Here is a 19403-nt window from a genome sequence, read left to right as displayed (position 1 = left end):
TTAAATGATTTCACAAAAAAAAATTGAAAATACGCAAATAAAAACATGGATTTAGCCATTGTAGTGTACACATATTAAATGTATAGTATTTGTTAGAATTATAACATGGATGTAATAGTTGTATACAATTATGTATATATATCTTAAAATTTAAATATTTTCAATCTAAATTGTACTTGTTCTTGGCTGTGAAAGGTTTTAATAATTTATGCTAGTGAGTAAATTTATTATCAAAATTAAATAAAATTAATATAAATTTATATACTGAGTGTTGAAAATAGAGTTTTGGAGATGTTAGGAAATATGACGTGGGCATGGGTGCGGCTGAGGGGATGGATGACGTGGGTCACATGACATCACGGGGCCCCAAAACGAGGACTATAATGGGGGGTAGACACAGTGCCAGTTGTAATGAGAGACGTCCATAAAAGCCTACGAGTGGTACAATGTACCACGTCACCCCCTTCCTGTTGATTTGACTACTTCTCCACGCGGTATAAGTTCCACGTCACCCCACTTCTACCGCGGTACAATGTACCACGTCACCCCACTCCTTCTGACAGTGGAGTGGTAGTACTACGGCCTACCCCGCGTTGCACGATAATAAAATATATATTTTAATTTCCATACTTGTATATATATTTTTTAAATATTTAAATTTTTGATTGATTCAATTATATAATTATGTAATTTAGAATTAATTATATTTTTAATTTTTTATTATTTTAATTATATTTTTAAACCATTCTTAATTTATTGTCTTCAAAAAAAATTAATCTAGATGTGTAATTAATTTAAATTTATATAATTTATAATTTATAATTATAAATAAATAATAAAAAATTTAAATATCTATATAAAAAAACATATAAATATTGAGACTAAAATATACACATTCATTGTTGATTTGATTCATTTGCAACTAGGAGGCCGGCGGCAGCTGTACTTAAATTAAGACTCATCTATCAATTTATACGCGTTTAGGGTAAATTTATTTTTGACAAAATACAATATTCCCCCCCGCCCCCCAAAAAAAAAAATAAAAATAAATACAAATTAGTCAATACCCCATAAGATTTTAAAAATTACACCCATACTCTCTTATGAACGAGTTGCATTATTATGTTTTTATTAAATATTTAAAATATCCTTATTTCTCTTTTAAATTTGCTAAGCTATAAGTGACTCGAGTCAGAACTTTTTTTCTTTTTATTTATTTTTTATTTATCTTTTTTGTCTTGTGATAGCAAGACTACTTAATAGGTAAATTAGTATAATTAAAAGTACAAATACTATAAAATGTGTTTACTTATAAAGAATATTACTTATACTTGAGTCAACTTATTTTGTACAATATTTGCACTATTAATTGTAAGTAGTTGAAATGGGTCTTAAACTCAATTTTTATTTTCTTGTTCGTCAAAATTGTATAAATTGGGCAACGTTGGCAATAAGTCGAGATAGGCCTAATTCGAGCTCAATATAAACTGATTTTTTAGCTCTAGGTTGACTTGAGACTACAAGCTGGCTCGGCTTAGCTCGAAACTTAACTAAAAAAATGTATATGTCAAGGAAACTAGAGAGCTAGGAAGGTATCAAAAAATGTAATGCAAATAAATCTACAAGCGACTAACATATAACATATTCTGCAATTGTATTATATATACTTGAAAAAAAATATAACATGCAAATGTACAACAACAAAAGTATAACAAATTATACACAAAAACAAACTCAAAAAATAAACCAAAAAAAAAAAAGAATAGCAACATAGAAAACAAATCTAGTTACAGGAACTAGAAGTCGAATGCTAGCCAATTGTCGGAGAAGTCGTTGGTCGTCTCATTGAAAGTTGGAGGAGAAGAAAAAGAAGATGTGTTGTTGTTGGAGAAGGACCAGTCGAAAGTTGGTGGAAGAGAAAAAAAAGAAGATGTGTTGGAACCTAGAAGAAGAAAAAGATAATGCAAAAAAGAAGACGTGCAAGAAAAAAATTAGAAAAACACTAAATGCTCCCCACCCCACCCCCATCCCCACCCCTTGGCGATAGAGTCTCCATGCCAAACCTATCAGGCCAACTCTTTCAAATCAATCAATTCACTTTTTGGAGTCCCCCTTCCTCCGAATCTAATATATTGATGTATATATATATTTATATTATTGAGTATTAAGTAATAAATATTTTTTTATTTAATAAATTTATAAAATTAATATATATAAGTATATCGAGCTGACTCATGAGACAAATGAGTCGAGTTGATGATAGTTCAAGCTCGACTCATTTATTAAATGAGTCAAATATTTGAGTTCAAACTTGAATCATTTATATTATGAGCTAACTTATTAAATCAATTATTGAGTCGAATCTTGAGTCAGCTCACGTGTAGCTTAATTTATAGCCAGCGGTTGGTTGATTGATAGAGAGTGATTTGGTGAGATTTTGTTACGTTTGGAATATCTTGTATCTTGAAATGATTTCATACCCAACTTGATATTTTGCACTTTGTGCGTAACTTTAATTGGTTACCATGGCCCTTTTCCATGTGCTTGAATGGTCGGATCGGCTTTTCAAAATCATAATATTTTTTTTATAAAATAAAAAAATATGTTTTAATTCATAATATATAATTATAAATTGTAAATTAAATTAGTTAATAAAAAATAATCTCCACAACTGAACAGTTGCTTGATGTCGGTAAGGCACAGTTTCCATTGGCCCTTCTTAACAAACAAAGTTAAAAGGTGGTTGTGATCATAAGCTCGTTTAAATTAAGATATATATTTTTTATTAAATTAAGGTTAAGTAGGTCGGTTTGCCGACGGAGGCCGGGCGGCAACCCACTTGAGCAATTGAGTTTTGCTATTTACGTAATTGTGATTGAAAATATGAGAGGAGACGTGATTGAAGAAACTGTTCGGTGCCGACAGGAGATGCAATCAGAGGAGAAGGGCCATCATCTCCAACTGTGCTAAATTCGGCTCGGGCCATCTCCAACTGTGCTAAATTCGGCTCCTCAAGTTAAAAATTGAGGAGCTACATCAAGATTTGTAACTCCCAGCGATTTTCTCATCTAAAATTTGGCAACTTCAAAAATTCTTGTAGCAGTTGGCGATCAAAATCTCCTCGCCATTTCTCCCACACCCCTTAACGGCCACAAATGGGGGTAGAAAAAGAATTGTTATAAATGAAAGCATAATCAACTAGAAAAGAAACCTTAAAGAGGTAACGATAACAAATTTAGTAAAGATAGTTGGAGAAGACGAGATATAGACGTGGCGAATGACTTGCATATGCTAGATCTCGCAACAGTTACAATCGCAATGAGCAACAACAATGGCAGAGACGAACAGAACGACGACGATGGCATATTCTTCAGTGAGAAAAATTTCAAGAAGAAAGTGGGTTTCAACGTTATTTTAGGAAATTTTTAATTTATTTTGGTACTAAATGATTGATATTGTGTATTTAGTTATTGATTTGTATATTTAATTATTAATTTTGTATATGTGTCTATTTAATTATTTTATATATTTAATTATTAATTTTATGTATATGTAAAAATTATAAATAAGGTAAAATAAATAAAATTAAAATTTATTAAAATAAATAAATAAAATAGAGAGTAAAATATAAAAAAGAATAGAGAGTATAATTGGAATATACACAATTTTTAAGATATAATTATAATAAAAAATAAAATAATGAGCATTGTTCGAGATAGCAATACTTCCTCACCCCAAAAGTCATTGGGTGTATGTGGGGTAAAATTGGGTGATGGTGGGGAGGGGGCTGCATCAGATAATATTATAAGAATGTGTGAGATCAACCTTATTTTATGATAATATATTAACTTGTAATTATATATTTAAAAAAATATTTTTAATTAACCCGTTTGACCGGTCAAAATTAATTGAAAATGAAGTCTTGCGCCCATGAGGTATTTGGTTTGATTGGAACACATGGGAGCCGAATGTAGTCACAGATCCTACATATATCTACCGCCCATTCCACTGAAGCCACATAGCAGCGAGTGGAGATGCCCTATTTTTGTCCTTGTCCTGTCTTTTTGCTTTTGTACTTTTACATATTTTTTGTGTGGTTAATTGATTTTTTTATTTTAATTATATTATTAAATATTATTTTTTAATTAATTTAATTTTTATATTTTAATTATTTTTTAAGTGATAATACAAACTTTTTATTATTTAAATTATACTTTTAAACTTACGGTTTCGAGTCAACTTAATTCATGTATTTTCACTTATAAGAAAAATGTAAAAGTGACATGACAAAGTACACACCATACTTTATTCATGTTAAAATATAAGATATAAATTGACTCGAAAAAATAAGTGCAGAGGTGTAATCGAAATAATAAAAAATTCAAATTATTATAAGAAACAAGTTCAAAATACAGAAATTAAATTGATTTAAATTTAAAATTAGAGATATAATTAAAATAATGAAAAATTTGAGTGACTATGCAAAAAAAAAAAAAATAATACAGAGATAAAAATATAATGGCAAAATACATTATTTAACTCTTGTATTTGCATTTTTTTTTATTTAAACACTCAAATTTTTTGTTATTTTAATTTATCCCTAAACTACGTATTTGTTAGGTAATTGTATCTTAAATTTTTTGTTATTTTAATTATATTTTTAAATTATGATTAATTCATTATTCTCAATAAATTGATTGAGATATGCAATTGATTCAAAATTATATAATTTAGAAATATAATTAAAATAATAATAAAAAATAATTATCTAAATTTAATACATAGACTAACATATGTAATTATTTGACTAACATATAACTTTGGCCATAAATGTAGTACAAAATTATTATGTTATTCATTTCAGGCAATTATTGTTACCGGTGCAGGTAATTTGAGATAAGGGTGTGGAGCCCACACACCACCCCCCTTGCTACCCCGAATCGGGCAAGAGATGAGTTCTGTAATGTAGTATTGAGGTGCATCTCAAAGCTTTATAAGCATTCACTCACTGGTTCTGTAATGTAATGTAGTAGTAGTAGTAGTAGTATTCACATGCATGTCAAAGCTTTATAAGCATTCACCGGTACACGACCAAAGAACATGTCCACATACAACATACATGGTGACTTCCCCCCCCGCCCGCGGCGTTGGATTCGAGAATATCAATGCACTGCATACTACTGAATAGTGAATTCAATATCCATGCATCGTCCCATCCCTGTAGGCTGTAGCTAACCTCTCTTCTTTCTTTCTCTTGTCTTATCACACAGTCACATTCAGCAGCGGTGTGCAGGTGTGGTTTGGTCTAAATTAATTTTACATGTTTCATAAAATTACATATAATTGAACTAATTTAGATCTAATTGGCAAAATTAAAAAGATTGGATAATATTATAAATTCATGAAAATGATTGAATTATTTCATGATTAACTCTTTTATAATCCATCTACCCAGTTTGAAATTTTAAAATTAGCCGTGATATCTTTTCAAATAACTAAAATTTTTTTTTTGGAGTAACCGGAAATATTCAAACTTTAGCTCTACCATTCCCATGACCCCATATAAATAGATATATCTATATGAGTTGAGCAAAGCTCTATCACGAAATAGATGGAATCTCGTAGTAGTTATAAAAGACACACATTACTTGCACAAATCTTATTGCATAGTGTGATGGATGAAACATTACATCAACCACATATGACATACAAGACAATAACAAATCCCATCACGTATTATCGTGAACATGATATCCCAAAAATTCAATTAGAAAACACCTTTTACATGTCAATAAGACTTAAACCTGCATTAAGCAACTCAAAATTACCACAAAGACTGGGTTAGACAAACGTGAGAAAGATAACTAAAGTTTGGAAGATGTTATGGCTAATTTTGAAATAGTTATGGACTAATTAGAGGAATTTTAAAATTTAAAAATTGAGGTAAATTATAGCAAGCAAATTGGGCAGCGAATCCGGTCTTTCTATTATAAATGACATAATCTCTGATGATCTAATTGTCCATCAAGTGACTGATTGTCAGTAAACATTAATATATAGCGAAAAGAAGATCTGTTTGATTCTTTCCCTCTTGTCATTGACTATTCTTAATTATTTTTTGTTTTATCTTCTTGTTTTTATTCTTTTATTCTCTCTCTCTCTCTCTCTCCAAATAATAGTAATTATAAAGAAAAATAGAAGACAAATAATTGTGGTGAATATGAGTCTTCCTTCCTGATACATATCAAAGGTTCAGTAACCTAACTCATCTCCAAAGCAGGCCGTCCAAATTTGATCCTAACCCAAGATGGGACTTTCTGACTCAACTGTTGCCGGCCAAGACCCATATAAACACTTTCTCGCCGTTGTTTGTTATAAATTTTTGAGAGGAAAATTCTACACCCCCCCCCCCCCCCCCAATTTGTTCTTCGCAGCCCACCCATTCGTCAAATTTTTTAATAATTTTAAAATTCTTATTTTACCTCCACAACTCACTCTCTCTTCCGACCACCCTCAATTGTCGGTCATCGCCTCATCTCGCTGTTTCTCTCCCGCATCATATACACACATATATATATATATACATGTGTCGCAGTCATGGCCATATATATATATACATGCGCGATGACGATGGTCGATCATGGTTGTCGACCCTCACACACATACTCTTTCTCTTCCTTTCTCTCCGTGGGACTGCTGCTATATATACATACACGCGCAGCGACCATGGTCAGCCATGGTTGCCGACCTACCACTACCCCCCCCACACTTTCTCTCTCTCTCTCTCTCTTTCTCTCTGTGTGACGGATGTGAGGTATGTCGGCAACCCACCGCCATTATCAAGGTGGGTCAGTCATGGCAGCTTACCCACCGCGATCACCCGCGGTGATGGGATCGGGGACCCCCCGAACCCCAGGGTTCAGGGGTTTCGCGAACCCACCCCAAACCCTGAGGTTCTCCTCAGTGACGATGGCAGCATCACGACCATCATCAACCATGATAGTGGCAACCACGATCTCACCAGGCACCGACATGTTGCTATGATCGTGATGGGTCGATTGCCATGGTAGACCCATCTTAGCAATGGTGGTGGGTCGGCCGCCATCGCCAACCCACCTCAAAGTCGTCGCATAGAAAGAGAAAGAGAGTGTGTGTGTGTGTGTGTTCCTGATGGCGATGGGTTGACTACCATGGTCGTTGCTTGTGTGTATATGTATGTGTTTGTGTGTGTATATGGTGCTAGAGAGAAAGAGAGAGGCGAGGCGACAGTTGGCAATCGGGGGTGGTCAGATGAGAGAGTGGACTTTGGGGGTAATATGGGAATTTTAAAATTAGTGAATAATTTGATAGGGTGTGGGTTGTGAAAAGCAAATTTGTGAGTTGTAAATAGAATTTCCCCTACCATAAAAATTCAATGTAGTTATGGACTTCTCCCTAATATAAAAGAAGACATAATTAGTCATTGATAGCTTTTGGATTGTTGAAAATTTTAGATTATGAATCTATATGAGTCAATTTTTTATCACTTGTTTAAATATGGCGTAGGCATATTTTGTAAATATAATTTTAATATAAAAATTAATTATAATTAAATATAAATATAAATTTTATAATTCTTTAATAATTAAAAATAAATAAAAAATCTAAAAAATATATAATATAATATAATTTTTAAAAATTTATCCAGTTCACTATTATTCTCTTTCTAATATCAGAATTGTTCTTTTGTTTGCGTTGAGTTTGTCTGACACAGACATGCAAGGAAGGGTGTTTGTTGTGGGCGAGGGGGATGGGAGCCACACCTCCTCTCATTTTGGCCGACACGAACAATATAACATTGTCGTTTTCAACATATATATATATATACTATTGGTCCCTTAAGATATGGCTGTAATACTCGAAAAATTTTAAAAGACTCAAGAGTAATTTATCTTGGGGCAAAAAAAGAATTTTCAAATAAATTAAGGGTAAAGGGTAATTTATTACTGTATGAATGACCAAATCGACTACAATGAGTGCCTTGGAACTGAGATTCCAAAGGAAAATGATATGGTCGTGATGAATATTTTGAGGCATGATTTATGGCATTGAAAGAAATGAAATTTGGAATAATTTTCGGTACAGCTAAAATGCAGCTGCCATTTAGACTGCAAAATCAAATCGTTGAACGTGACTTCCGGGAAGTCAACATAAGCTTGATGGGGCTTCGGTTTTTCATAAGGAATAATTCTTCAATGGTTTCAGGAATAAACGAAAGAATTTAGGGCCAAAATGAAGATTCAGGCCTAAGTACAATTTTTTAAAATTACCAGGGGAGGTTAAAACGATAATTTCTTGGAATATTTGGGGGTCAAATTGATGTTTTAGGACTTGAGGGTCTTCAATGCAATATTAGAAAGTTCAGGGGCTAAGTAAAAATGGCCAAAAAGGTAAAGGCCAAAAGTTGAGAGGCTAAAGTGCAAAAAGCTAAAAATATTAGCAATGTGAAATCGACCAGCATCTTGCCGGTCGGCCACGGCCGATTTTGGCCACAGGGTTTGCACAAGCAATGGTCAGGGATGAATTTTTGTAAAGGAAGATTTGACAACGGCCACTGGGTTGGCCAGAAAAGCAAGGAAAAACGGCCGAAAGTTTGGTCGGTTGGTTATTCACCTGCAAATCACTTTTGTGGTCGGATAAGGCTCGCTCGAGGTCGATCCAGGGGAGGTAGAAGCCCTTAAGGTCTTGGGTTGGCCGAGCAAGGGCGTTTGAAGGTTCAAATTCACCTACAAATAAGCGTCCATGAAGGCCAAAATTTTCAAGAAATGAACTTTAAATCGAGGGCTTTTTTGAACGAATTGGGAGACCAAATAAGGGGCTTTTGTTGCCCATGAGGAGTAGATTCATTCTGGAGAATTTGAGCCATTTTGGTTGAGGTTTGGTAGGGTTTAAAACTTCGTCGGAGAATGAGGCGGTCCATCTGGGCTAAAACTTGGCAATCTGGATTGACTCAAAAAGAGCTAAAAGATGGCATCAGAATCTCTAATCTTTGGTGTGCCGTGGTCGGGGAAGATGACGGGCGTGTGGCCTACACGTGCTGGTCATCACGCGCAGACCACGCACCAGCGTGTGAGGGCGCGTGGGTGCTGAGAAAATTGTGCAAAAATGTCCCAAAAATCAAGAAAAATGTTTTATGGGGGTTTGTGCAAAAATATTTGGATTTGACCTTCCTGATGTCTCGATTTTTGCACTGACTAGCCTCATTTTGTGTGAAAACGTAACATCCGGATAAGTTCAGAAATTTTCCTTTGAAGTTCATTGGATATTATGAATTATTGTGGAAAGAAATTTGAGAAAATAGTCTCAAGGGTATTTATTGGGATTTTAGAAGGAAAATGGAAGAAAATGAAAGAAATTGAAATATTGAGATATTTAGTGATTAAATATGTTTTTTTTATGATTTATGTGCTCTAGGAAAAGTGATTGGTGCAACTTTTTAGAGTTGGCACGAAAATCGAGGTCATGCACGCATATTGATGCGATGCGCGCTTTTTAAGAAAAATCAAGTTTATCTCAAAATGTGAGTTGTCCTATTCTAAGTATGGTTTTGTGAATGGTTTTATCCCAAGAAGTTATATTTATGATATGATTGTATATATATGCATAATATTTATGAATGCTATGATCATTTTATCATATTGCATGGAAAATCGTGATGTTGAATGGCACGATATTGTTGACATATTAATATTTGTGCATGGGATTGGGATATCACCCTAAGAATGTAGCCGTAATTCTCTAAGAGTAATTGATGGAATAATGTTAGGATTATCTTGCCGGAGGTGCTAAGATTCTGTCTAGGATTCCATGCCGGGCTTGTGGGCTAAGGAAGTTGCACTAGGGCAAATGTTGTTCATGTTGTTGCATCATGCATCCATATATATGTTTTGGACCCTTACTAGAAGTTCTATCTTCTAATGGGTTATGCCCCTAGAACATTCAAACATTGTAGTTAGGATTTGCAGGTATGGCAAGAGAATGATTGATGACGTGGCCGATGGGTTCGGCGATTTGTTCGGGTATATGCTTCTTCATGAGGATTCAAGACATGTTCTTAGTCATGGTTAGAAGATTGTACTATATTGATGATCATGTATAATCATTACGATTTAATGTATTTATGAGTAATTGTCAAATCGTACATATAAGTCTTCATGTATTTAAATATTTGATGATATAATTGTACAGATTCTTATGTTATAATTAAGTGAATTTAGTTATGTGCCATATCAGGTTTCGATTTTAAGCTTCCGTAATTATGATAATTACCTGTCTTAACTTATTGATTCTTATTTAGTATGCTGGGAATGTAAAATCGAATTGTCGGGAAATGATTTATATTAAAAAATATATATATTCCCGAAAAAGTGGCCAATGGTATCAAAACTTAATCCTACTTTGAGATTTGAGGAAAAACAACTTGGAGATTTAAGAGAATCTGATATTGTTAGAGCCAATTAGTAGAAATCCCAAGTGGTGACTTAAGGGGAAAAAAAACTAATGGTTCGTAAGACGAAATCCCTATTTAGAGAGTTCGAAATTATCGGTTGAAGTTTTAAAGATTACTGGATTTAAGTGTGGTTTAGTGGAAGTGCATGTCTCGAAAAGTTTTGGCTAAGAAAAGACTTGGTATTTAAGTGTGTCCGTTTGTATCTTACCTCTCTTTCCTAAGAACTTACCTGGTATATTATTCACGTACATACATTATTCCAGTATATGGTTACTATTCATAGTGAATAGTGGAAATCTGATAGAAGCTAGTACCAGCGGAGTAATCTAATTATTGAAGTTGGGATCCGATGATATGATTCAGGTGTAAGGTTGATTCGGTAACCATGATTATGGATCCGAGAGATTTAGAGACTGTTGATTTAAGGTCGTTAGTCAAAATCCTTATAATGAAAGATAGGATAACTGTGGTTATCGAGGATAATCGAATCAAGGATAATTAGTGTAACGCCCCGCTTTTCCAAATACACAATAACGTGAAATATAAGAAAACATCACCTATGGGCGTTATGAAAATCCTTACCAACGAAAGCATTGGATTGAACCTGCAAACTTAACCAAATCTAATAAAGGGGTTTCCACTAGATTTCATTTACAAGTACAAGGAACGCTCATAACTTCCAATACTCCAAAAATGACTCAACACATCACTAAAGGTACAGCTATAGGACACTCACATACACACACCCCTTATAACCTTGAATACCCTAACTGCTATTATAATACATCATTCTGGTTTACAAGGGTACATAATGAAATAAAGCCAAAGCTAGCCCAGCACCACCTCTTTGCCCTTACTCGAACTGAAACCTGGAACACTTGACACTTCTGATATACCTAGAACGTTGAATGTTCCAAGGGTATAAAACACTCAAAATTAGATAATAACATCTAAGTAAGTGATAAGAAAGAAAGGAAACAGTGCATGCAATAGCAAAAATGCAATATATCAAGAAGTCCCCCCGAGTCACCATTATTCTGATAGATCCTCGTGTGAAACGCCTCAGCCCCACCTGTAGGCATGGCCCTACCTGTAGGCACGGGATTGCCCCTCTCCGATCATCGTGACGATTCACCAACAAGTGACCAATCATCATATACAAATTCTCGATCCACCAATAGCCACTGTCACCAAACAACATGTTGAAGACAAAGCAGAAGGAATATGTACAAATTAAGGAATATCAAGTAGGCACAATGCACAAACCAAGGAAAATATGATGTTCAAACCACAAGTCACACGCGAGAGTAATCATGTTTAACACCATCGACGAACCACAACAACAAACTCCGTGATACAATCAAAATAGGAAAAAAATGCTTGAAAGCAAGGAAACATGAGATGTAAGCCACCAACCCGACACAAATGAAACCAAGGAATAATCAAGAGGAAGCAAGAAGTATGCAGAAACCACTCATCTTGAAGGTTTACCCTAGGAAGCACTATTTACAACGGGCAGGAATGGGTTCTCTACAGAAATCATGCATTTCAATAAACCAAACACCAAGTGTGATTACATAGGGTTATAAGTAATTAAAATGGGGTCAAGGATGCAAAATTTCAGGCCAAGAGAAGGTTGCACGTGCCCTCATGCGCCTCCTAAAGGTGGCTGACGCGCTTCCCTTAAAAAATGCATAGCTTCGCCACCTTTTGGTATTTCAACCATAACTTCCTCGTTTTAACTCCGATTCGACCCCCGTTTGAACCTACGACACCCTTATTCAACCCTCTACAGGATTATAAAAAGAAATCAGACTTACCTTACAGTTTCAATGTTGTTTGGAATGCTTTACGGTGGTGATCGGATCTTTCCTAACAAGGCCTTTTCTCCCTCATTCTTTGGCAGATTTTTCGCCTTTCTTTGGCAGCGTTTTCTCTCTCAAACCCCCTTCATTTTCCTCATTTCTTGGTGCCCAAAATGAATAACCCCAAAGCCCTTATTTATAGAAAACTTCGGCGAACCAAATCGCGTCACGTGTCGCGTCATCATTCCATCCATGTGCATCCAACCAAAGTTTGCCACGTGTCCCCGATATTTTGAACCTCCACATGTTTAATTAGATTTTCCAATATTCTCATCATTACATCACACATGGTTTAATTTATTCTTCTACATTTCCCATCATTACACTTTTAATTAACAACTACATCCCACATGGTTAATTGCATTTTCCACATTTCTCATCATAAGACTTCAAATCCTATCTTCAAGTGACAAATGAATGCTTGCCACATGTCCTTAAGGATAAGGTTTGGAGACTTTAGTAACCTTGGAGGGTAAGTAAGCTTTTCTTGGCCAATCATGCGATGCCACCTCAGGAGATCATTATGAGTCATCATGTAATCTTATCTTATCTTCCAAGTGGCCAATGGTTGATTGCCATGTGTTCTTGACGATAAGGTTTAGAGACTTTTGAAGGCTAAGTCTTAGATTTCAAAATGATCCAATAATGGATTAAATGTCATTTGAGATCCACAATCATTACTTAACTATATTGGAATAAGTTTGGAATCCGCAATCATTACTCTCAAATGATTTAGTTGGCTCAGTTCATTATTCCAATAATCAAGTTACAGGTTTCAAGAACTACATTTTGACCTGAATTTTTCAAATAATTTTCACTTAGACCCTTGGAATCTGGTCCCCGGGTCATTTTTAATTGCACTTTTTGTCTTTAAAAAATGGATAAATTACGCTAATATCTTAAGATTTTTAGATAAATTACACTTTTACCCAAATTTCAGTATTTACGATTTTGTCACTGACTCAAAAACTGAACATTTGTCTTAAGATTTCTATAATCTCTTGAAATAACCTATTTCTTTCAATATTAGAACTTAATAACCTCAAATATTACATCATATTTGAGTTAAAAATCTGGAATGTGGACATCAGGGTTCTCATTTATCTTTAAAATAAACAAAAATTATAAAATTATAACGCTATTAAACTTAATTTCACATTTATCAACACAAAAACAATTAATTTCCTATATAGGCCGAGGTGTAAATATTTTATTTATTGATTCTTGTAGGCTTTTAATATATGATATCAATTGACTTGATCACAGTGCGACACTCAGCCCGTCTTGTTCACGCCATATTATTCCTTAAACACATTTTAAACAAGACCAGAAAAATAAATAAGCGAAGATGCGTGCAAGTGTTCCCAAACCAAATGATTTAAGTTTATAAATGCTGGCTTGCCAAAACAGAAGATAGCGTGTCCTATATAATGTATTTAGTGTGTTAAGTTATCGAAGCGCGAGAGTAAGACAAGGATCACGATATATGATGTGTAAAAATATTTTGGAAGTGTCGTTTTGATATTTTTAAAATATTTTTTATATCAAAAGTTTTAAAAAATATTTCAGAATTGTTTCTTTAAAAATTATTATAATTACGAAAAGTCTCCTATGGTTTTTTCAATTACAAAACAACCCTTCCTTCAGCAGCTCTCTCAATCTCTTTTATACAATTGGGATTTTGAAGAGGGATAGGCATCACCTTCTCAGAAATTGCTTAAGGAGGCTGCTGAGCACTTCACAGTTCGCAACTCGCACTCCTTTCCCTATCTCTCCTCCCTCCGCCGGAATACATGGATACGAAGGTGATCTCCACCGGAATCCGGTACTCGACCTTGCCGGAGAGTTACGTCCGGCCGGAGTCGGAGCGACCGAATCTCTCCGCAGTCGAAGACTGCGTAGATGTTCCAATCATTGACCTAGGATCTGGCGACAGGGAGGCCATAGTCCAGCAAATAGGATACGCCTGTAGTCTATTTGGTTTTTTCCAGGTTTTTCAATCAATTTAATTTATCTCCTTGATTTCACTCTTTCTAGCTATTTTTAGTACTCGGAATCCGACTCTGGAACTGAACTCTCAGGTGATAAATCACGGCATCCCGGCGGAGGCGACGGAGCAGATTCTAGACGTGGCGAACGAGTTCTTCAGTTTGCCGGTGGAGGAGAAGATGAAGCTCTACTCTGACGATCCTTCCAAGACCATGAGGCTCTCCACCAGCTTCAATGTGAAGAAGGAAACGGTTCACAATTGGAGAGATTATCTCAGACTCCATTGCTATCCTCTCGACAAGTATGTGCCCGAATGGCCTTCCAATCCCCCTTCCTTCAAGTAAGTACCTCAATCCTTCTCACCTCTCCGCAAATTATCACAATTACTTGCTATTTTACTAACTATAACACATAATATAATTTATTTATTCTTAGTGTTACGTCAATGCAAGTAAAAGAGGACCCGTATGAACTAGTCTTCTTTGTAAATTTATTTAAAATATTAATGACACGTAAATTGTCACACGTGAAATAATATTTTAATCATATATTTTTTAATATAAATGCTGACAGGGTGATATAGATTCATACGTACTTGATTTTTGCATGCAGTCAGTCATTCTTATAATACATAGAGGTTGATGTGATTACGTGTCAGTAATATTTTGTGTAGTCAGTCGTCTTTTATTATATATACAAGTTATTCAGATTACGTATCTGACACATAATTAATTATTTTTATAATAATTTTTAAAATTTTTTTGACAAGCTTATAAATTACTAACAAATAAGGTGAGCCTATTGAGCAAATTCAATTCATACCAAAATTGGTTTAGGTATTTTTCCTCTTTTCCATGCACCATTGCATTCACTCTACCGATCCATCCCTTTTCCAATATCTCTGTTCCGGTATCTTGCCAAACTTCCGTTTGAAGATCCAATCGAGCCTTGTTCCGCAAATATCCACAACTAATTTGGGGCTGCCGCTGCTTTGCTTTGAGTGGCTCTTGGCAAGTCTCAGACAAGACCCTATCAAATCAAATCAAAATAAAATTAGCGTGTTAAAAGATCGACCCAACTTTACCAATCCTTAAAATATCAAAATCCCAATTGAGGACGAAAGCCAATGCGAGTTTAAAAGTCTCCATCCAGGTCGGTGGAGTCAAACCTTGTCGCCGGGGAAGAAAAGGCGGTGGGATCACAACGGCTGAGGCCACTTTACTATTCTGCCAATTTTGTCGGGGCGTTGAATTAAAATAAAATAGAATTCTCCAGCGGCCTCTTTTCATTTAATTATGTCAGGCTACCCCTGTCTCGATTTGAATCGGTCATGTGCTCTGAGCGAGAAAAAAAGCTCCTTTCTCTACCACCGATGTGGTCCCACCCAAAAATATTATTAGTTTTTTTTGTTACCTCAGCCCTGACGTTTCCTGGCAGACGTCATCAATTTGGGTGATGCCGATTGCCATCGCCACCACTACTACTTGTTGGATAATCGCACTTCAGACCCCCAGAGTTTAGCATAAATACAAAAATGTCCCTCATTTTTTAAAAATCTTCCCGACCATTTATTTCTGTTATTTATAAATTACATTAAATTAGTTCGTCATTTTTAATTAATTTTTGGTTACTGAATTTTTAAATTATAATGTTGGATTAAGCAGTGTATTAAATATCAAATAAATAAGTCTTATGACATATGATGACCTCATAATAATTAAAAAATATAATGTTTAGTCTTTAATGTATAAAATATTAAAATTTAATATTTCAATTATTAAAATTTATTTTTTTAATTACTTACCATGATGGAATATTAACGCGTGCATAAACGCATCCGTTTTTATGAGTAAACCTTTTAAATTAAGCTTAATATATAAATATGATATTTACTTCCTCAATAAATAAAAAATTAGACACTTGGTCTCTCATAATAATCTTAAAAAAAAAGACCAAAAGACCTAAAAATAACAAAAAAAAAACTGAAATTTTATAAAAAAGATAAAAAAAATTTAAAAAATTGATGGGGTTTATTTTATCTTTTTTTTTTTTGTTTAAAACCTCATTTGACAGTTTGAGAACAAGATTTATGAATTCAATGAAATTTTTGTTATTTTTTTATTTAAATTCTTGTTATCAGAGTTTCCATTAGGTCTTTTAAAGAAATTTGATATTTTATTTGGAATATTGTTTGGTTTTTTATGAGATTTAGGTCTTTTAAAAATATTTTTAAGTCTTTTTTATAAACTTTTCAGAGTTGTTTATGAAATTTAGGTATTTTTGAATATTTTTAGGTTTTTTAATGAAATTTTTAGATTTTTTTATGCAATTTATGTATTTTTTGAATATTTTAAAGTTTTTAATGAAATTTTAGATTTTTTACGATAGTTAGGTCTTTTAATATTTATATGTATTTTTATGATTTTTTATTTTTTTTTATGAAATTTAGATTTTTTTTTATCAAATTTGATTTTTTGATATAAGGATCAAATATAAAAAAATTTAATTATTGAAAAATTAAATATCATATTTATATATTAAGACTAATATAATATGTTTTGTTGATGTGACATTTTATGTGGCATAAATAACGATTCTTTAGTCTCAATCATACTAAAAATTTAAAATAATAATTTTTTTAATAATTAAATATTAAATTTTAATATTTTATACATTAAAATAAAATATTATATTTTTAATTATTAAAGAATTGTCATATTTATTAAGTTAATAAAAAATAATATTATTGTCCCAACACGTAGATCAACTGACAAAGAAAGAATGTGTTGGGGTGTTGTTATTTGGGTCTCCAAGTTCCATGTTCAAACTCTGGTTAAGAAATAGTTCAGCAAGCAAGGAGTGATCCGAAAAAATGAAAAATACTTGTCGCACTCGCGTTTGCGATTATACTAGAGGTCGAAATCTATTTACTGAATTTCTTAATTTATTTTTTCTGTTGAAATCGTGAGATCGAACGGCGAGAGTTTTCGTGATAATGTGTTAAAAAAATAATAATAGTATTGATAATATTAGCGTATTGTTCCCGACATCCAGCTGTACAGTTTATGGGACTCGGGCGGTTTGATGGTGGGATCACATGGATGAATCCCGTGTTGACGTAAGTGGTGCTGAATTATGCGATGTCATGAACTCCTGGGCCCACGGCTTGTTGCATTGCATCCCGATTGGGTCGGGTGGGTTGTCAAAGCAACGGACGTTTGCGCGTTATTGAGAGGTGCCCGGACAACTATTCTAGACCAAGGGTGACGCGTAGTGGTCTGCATGACGGACACGCTGATAACAATTACAACTCGAAGACACTAAATTCTTATAGTTAGTCACTTGCTATAAAATTACTCTAGTTTAATCTCTTTAATTTTGTTAAAATAAAATAAACTTAGGGTTAAGCAAAGAAGAATCATAAGCTAATACAAATTTATTTTGAATAATTGAAGACCACGATAGGTATGTGATTAGAAATTTTTAAAAGAAGGTTGGTATGAGAAGCCACCCATCATATGATGGATGGCCCCTCTTTGACTGTTAAACTTTCGTCGTCCAATCTGCTTGTGATAATGCTTCTAAAATGAATCCACTATGATCAGCAATGTTGTCACGTTATTAACTGAGCCTAGGAAAGTATGTTATAAAATGTTTTTCTACATCTTGGGCCGACGCTGATGGGCGGGCCCATGTAAAATGAATTGAATGTTTGGGTGAAAGACCCATATTTTAACATGAAAATCGTCTCTCCCCTTAGTGCAACTTGTGATTGGGATTTAAAAAAAAAAAAAAAAAAAAGATGAAGAAGAAGAATAAAACAACTAAGGATAAATAAATATATGGTATGGGTCTTAGCAAAAAAAAAAAGAGATAAATATGGTATGGGAATTGAGTAATCTTTATATTACTCATGAATTGAATTATTCTCATCATCGATTCATAATTGATCGCAAATCTGTATAAAAGAATAACACACATTGCAATTCCTCTTGATGGAATCAATTTTATTTATCAAAATAATAACAATTCAATGACTTATGATGTTAGGGTAATCACCCCTCCCCCTTGATTTTGTTTCGCATCGAGCAAATCAACGTAACAATCCGCTATGATGTTAATGAAGTCTAGTGAAGGACATACACATTTTTTGGGTGATTCTTAGGATAATTGCCCTTGCGTAGCTTCTGTCGCTCGTGCTCTCAATTTAGATAGAGGAGATAAATCGCAGATGTGAGACTTTGTGTCATGGCACAAGACGATGATCGAATTCATGACTCATTAATACGAAATCGACATATCACTTATCTAACCGCTCGACCCATACCTTATGAGCATCTATTGGGTGACCCTTGGCTGTTGGGTAAGTCGGTGTTGAGTGTTATTCATGCATTGCAGAATTGGGCAGGGCTGGCTTATCCTGCTCTCATAGGAATTTCTTGACATTGTGTTTGCTCCTTAATTTTTACCTGCAAATAGAACTAATTAAAGATATAGAATTGACATAACTTAAGAGGTGGTGGTGATCTGAACCATTTAGCATTTAGCTATAATAACAATATGTATAGCCAGCAGCAAGCAGGGCAACGAGGCTTATAACTAAGGGCAAGTTTTGATGTTACGAACCCCGATTTGACACTGCGCTGTCTCACGTGCTCATGACATTTGAACACTGGGTGGGTGCAGGGAGACAGTGGGTAGTTACTGCATGCAAGTTCGAGAACTGGCATTCAGATTGCAGGAACTAATATCGGAGAGCTTAGGGCTGCAGAAAGATCACATAAAGAAGGCGCTGGGCGAGCAAGGCCAGCACATGGCCGTCAACTACTATCCGCCCTGCCCTCAACCAGAGCTCACCTATGGATTGCCCGGCCATACGGACCCCAACGCCCTCACCATTCTTCTTCAGGACCTTCACGTTGCAGGCCTTCAAGTCCTCAAGGATGGCAAGTGGATGGGCGTCAAGCCCCATCCTAATGCCTTCGTCGTCAACATCGGCGACCAATTGCAGGTCACAATGCAAACCTCTAACACCCATGTCATTCCTGTATTTGCAAGAT

The 19403-nt window shown here is 34.4% G+C and overlaps 1 protein-coding gene across 2 annotated transcripts in view; it reads left to right on the top strand.

Annotated features, from left to right (window-relative positions):
* The window catches only part of LOC127805199 (protein DOWNY MILDEW RESISTANCE 6-like), a 70345-nt gene that overhangs the window by 50345 nt on the left and 597 nt on the right, over window positions 1–19403 (top strand). The window contains exons 1-3 of one of the 2 annotated variants that reach the window (XM_052342235.1): window positions 13972–14345; window positions 14436–14683; window positions 19030–19354. In XM_052342235.1, the coding sequence (XP_052198195.1) occupies window positions 14148–14345; window positions 14436–14683; window positions 19030–19354 (771 nt within the window). In that variant the 5' untranslated portion in view covers window positions 13972–14147. Of the gene's footprint in view, window positions 1–13971; window positions 14346–14435; window positions 14684–19029; window positions 19355–19403 lie in introns of those variants that run through there. The other variant, XM_052342236.1, reaches the window with a different exon arrangement.

Source organism: Diospyros lotus, chromosome 1 (genome assembly GCF_014633365.1).
Source record: "Diospyros lotus cultivar Yz01 chromosome 1, ASM1463336v1, whole genome shotgun sequence".
Classification (NCBI taxonomy): Eukaryota; Viridiplantae; Streptophyta; class Magnoliopsida; order Ericales; family Ebenaceae; genus Diospyros; species Diospyros lotus.
The sequence above is the reverse complement of the archived record's forward strand: the minus strand, read 5'-3'. Positions and strand labels throughout refer to the sequence as shown.